Source organism: Medicago truncatula, chromosome 5, assembly GCF_003473485.1.
Source record: "Medicago truncatula cultivar Jemalong A17 chromosome 5, MtrunA17r5.0-ANR, whole genome shotgun sequence".
NCBI lineage: Eukaryota > Viridiplantae > Streptophyta > Magnoliopsida > Fabales > Fabaceae > Medicago > Medicago truncatula.
In genome coordinates this window covers 23,327,159-23,331,469 of record NC_053046.1, presented here as the reverse complement: position 1 = coordinate 23,331,469, position 4,311 = coordinate 23,327,159, and the positions used below count along the sequence as shown (strand labels likewise).

General features: G+C 31.1%; 1 protein-coding gene across 1 annotated transcript; it reads left to right on the top strand.

Moving 5' to 3' along the window:
* The first annotated feature begins 1,582 nt into the window (after window positions 1-1,582).
* LOC120580469 (acetyl-coenzyme A carboxylase carboxyl transferase subunit beta, chloroplastic) lies at window positions 1,583-3,791 on the top strand. Its single transcript, XM_039834054.1, has one exon. It carries the CDS (start codon window positions 1,808-1,810, stop codon window positions 3,770-3,772), a length of 1,965 nt encoding a protein of 654 aa, XP_039689988.1. The 5' UTR covers window positions 1,583-1,807; the 3' UTR covers window positions 3,773-3,791.
* Window positions 3,792-4,311: the final 520 nt, after the last annotated feature.

The following is a 4,311-nucleotide window of genomic DNA, read 5'->3' as shown; positions in this document are numbered from 1 at the left end:
CTGAAGAGAGTAGTGAGAAAAATGTTGAGGTAAACTTTGCAAACATAACAATTATGAATATAAAATGTAGGCATTATTACTTAGTCAGAAATTGTCTTGTGTGATCGATCTTTAGTACATACTTATTAGAATACTTAGTGTCTAGGTGTGTTTTATCATTGAGTTTATTCACTGTTGAGGCGTGATTTCTTATAATTTGTGATTACAGACTAGAATAAATGCATTATAATTTAGGGTTGGTTTCGTTATTTAGTGTAAGTTATATATATGTGGTATTTTGTTCAGATTTAGGTCATTTATTGGTCATTATTTCAGCTGCCTTTATTGGTTTTGACAATCATCGTAAGAGTGTTTTATTTGCTTCACAACTTTAACGGACGCAAGCAAGCATTCCCACTAATGCCTTTCGCATAATAATTTGTCAAGATTTCTTTCATAGTAAAATTGCGTTAATAGAAGTTCCGAATCTTTAAGTTCTACTTTAGATTATGTTCTTAATGATTCGTTTGGAAGTAACATCTTAAGAATGATATATCTTGCATTCTATTATTGTTTCAAGCCTTTGAAATTTTATGTAAAGGATGAAATTGTAGAAATGGATAGTAACAGGATATAATCATAAGGTCTCTGAAGAGAGTAGTGAGAAAAATGTTGAGATAAACTTTGCAAACATAACAATTATGAATATAAAATGTAGGCATTTTTACTTAGTCAGAAATTGTCTTGTGTGATCGATCTTTAGTACATACTTATTAGAATACTTAGTGTCTAGGTGTGTTTTATCATTGAGTTTATTCACTACTGAGGCATGATTTCTTATAATTTGTGATTGTAGACTAGCATAAATGCATTATAATTTAGGGTTGGTTTCATTATTTAGTATTAGTTATATATATGTTGTATTTTGTTCTGATTTAGGTCATTTATTGGTCATTATTTCAGCTGCCTTTATTGGTTTTGACAATCATCGTAAGAGTGTTTTATTTGCTTCACAACTTTAACGGACGCAAGCAAGCATTCCCACTAATGCCTTTCGCATAATAATTTGTCAAGATTTCTTTCATAGTAAAATTGCGTTAATAGAAGTTCCGAATCTTTAAGTTCTACTTTAGATTATGTTCTTAATGATTCGTTTGGAAGTAACATCTTAAGAATGATATATCTTGCATTCTATTATTGTTTCAAGCCTTTGAAATTTTATGTAAAGGATGAAATTGTAGAAATGGATAGTAACAGGATATAATCATAAGGTCTCTGAAGAGAGTAGTGAGAAAAATGTTGAGATAAACTTTGCAAACATAACAATTATGAATATAAAATGTAGGCATTTTTACTTAGTCAGAAATTGTCTTGTGTGATCGATCTTTAGTACATACTTATTAGAATACTTAGTGTCTAGGTGTGTTTTATCATTGAGTTTATTCACTACTGAGGCATGATTTCTTATAATTTGTGATTGTAGACTAGCATAAATGCATTATAATTTAGGGTTGGTTTCATTATTTAGTATTAGTTATATATATGTTGTATTTTGTTCTGATTTAGGTCATTTATTGGTCATTATTTCAGCTGCCTTTATTACCTTTTTTTTCTTCTTAAAGAAATTCATTTTTTAGATTTACAAACTATGAAAATAGAATATTCAATTTATTGATAGAATATCGACTTAATTTTTAGATTACAAATAGTTATAAATTTAAATACTTACTCTATTATTACTGATTTATAAAAAAAAGTGGATTTATAGGTAAAACTTAAATGACTATTCATCTATTGTATTTTCATGTAAATAGGAGGAAAAAGTTCTATGGAAAAGTGGTGGTTCAATTCAATGATGTTTAATAGGGGTTTAGAATACAGGTGTGGTTTAAGTAAATCAATAGACAGTTTTGGTCCTATTGAAAATAACAGTGTAAATGAAGACCCATCTATTTTAACTGATATGGATAATATTATTTTAATTGATATGGATAATACTATTCATGTAGATGTCAGGGTTGTAAAAACAATAGTGAGAATTCTAGTTATAGACATGAACATACCGAATTTACTATCTGATAAAACTTTTTTAGTTAGCGATAGTAATAGTTATTTCATATATGATTGGAATAATATCATTAATAGTTGTATTGAAGGTTATATGCTTTCTGAAATCGGTATTGATAGTTCCATTATACATAATATCATTGAGAATAACAATGAGAATAATCCGCAGGAGGAGGATAAAAATGAAAAATTACACAAGTCCAGTTATAGATTTGATTACAGATTTGATTACAGATTTGATGTTAGATTTGAAGTCAGATTTGAAACTGATAGTGATAAAGAAAAGGATAGTGGCAATGATGATGATAAGCTCCAAAAGGCTAGTGACATTTTAGAACCTGTAAATTACAGTGCTGAAAATTACAGTGATAGCGACAATGATAGCGACGATAATGATCCTGATGATGATTATGATACGCTCCAAAAGGGTACTGACACTTTAGAACCGGAAAATGACAATGATACTGATGATTATGATAAGATCCAAAGGGCTCATTACATTTTAGAACCGGAAAATGACAGTGATACTGAGCCTGATGATGAGCCTGATTATGAGCCTGATGATGAGCCTGATGATGAGCCTGATGATGAGCCTGATGATGAGCCTGATTATGAGCCTGATGATGAGCCTGATGATGAGCCTGATGATGATGATAAGCTCCAAAAGGCTAGTGACATTTTAGGATCGGAAAATCCTAGTGATAGTGAGAAGGTCCAAAATAGTAGTGAAATCGAGAGTACTGGTATAATGGAAAATCCTAGTGATAGTGAGAAGGTCCAAAATAGTAGTGAAATCGAGAGTACTGGTATAATGGAAAATCCTAGTGATAGTGAGAAGGTCCAAAATAGTAGTGAAATCGAGAGTACTGGTATAATAAGAAAAGATTTTTCGCATTTGTGGGTTGCCTGCGACAGTTGTTATGGAAACAATTATAAGAGATTTTTTAAATCAAAAATGAATATTTGTGAATACTGTGGATGTCATTTGAAAATGAGCAGTTCAGATCGAATCGAACTTTTGATTGATCCAGGTACTTGGAATCCTATGGATGAAGACATGTTCCCTGTGGATCCCATTGAATTTAATTCGGAAGACGAACCTTCTGAAAATGGTTTGGAAGACGAAGACGAACCTTCTGAAAATAGTTTGGAAGACGAAGACGAACCTTCTGAAAATGATGATTATCAAAATCGTCTTGATTCTTATCAAGACAGAACCGGATTACTGGATGCGGTTCAAACAGGCACAGGTCAAGTAAATGGTATTCCTGTAGCAATAGGTATTATGGATTTTGAGTTTATGGGAGGTAGTATGGGATCCGTAGTGGGTGAGAAAATCACTCGGTTGATTGAATATGCTACCAATCAACGTTTACCTCTTATTATAGTATGTGCGTCTGGAGGAGCGCGTATGCAAGAAGGAAGTTTGAGCTTAATGCAAATGGCTAAAATTTCTGCTTCTTTATATAATTATCAAATCAATCAAAAGTTATTCTATGTACCGATACTTACATCTCCTACTACTGGTGGGGTAACAGCTAGTTTTGGAATGTTGGGGGATATCATTCTTGCCGAACCCGATGCTTACATAGCATTTGCAGGTAAAAGAGTAATTGAAGAAACGTTGAAGATCGAAGTGCCCGAAGGTATACAATCGGCTGAATTTTTATTCGAAAAGGGTGCATTTGATTCACTCGTACCACGTAATTATTTAAAAGAGTTTTAAGTGAGTTATTGCATTTCCATGGTTTCTTTCCTTTGACTCAAACTGAAAACTAATTCAGACTCTAATTTGATTTTTGTATAATAAATTATTATTATACAAAAATCAAATTAGAACACACAGTAATAAGATAAGAATAGAAATAATAAAAATAAAAACATTTATTATCATACACATTTATTATAATGCATTCTGTTATTGTTTCAAGCCTTTGAAATTTTATGTAAAGGATGAAATTGTAGAAATGGATAGTAACAGGATATAATCATACGGTCTCTGAAGAGAGTAGTGAGAAAAATGTTGAGATAAACTTTGCAAACTTAACAATTATGAATATAAAATGTAGGCATTTTTACTTAGTCAGAAATTGTCTTGTGTGATCGATCTTTAGTACATACTTATTAGAATACTTAGTGTCTAGGTGTGTTTTATCATTGAGTTTATTCACTGCTGAGACGTGATTTCTTATAATTTTTGATTACAGACTAGAATAAATGCATTATAATTTAGGGTTGGTTTCATTATTTAGTGTAAGTTATATA

Coding starts and splice junctions, on each gene's coding strand:
- LOC120580469 (XM_039834054.1), top strand. CDS start 1,808: ATGGAAAAGTGGTGGTTCAATTCAATGATGTTTAATAGGGGTTTAGAA.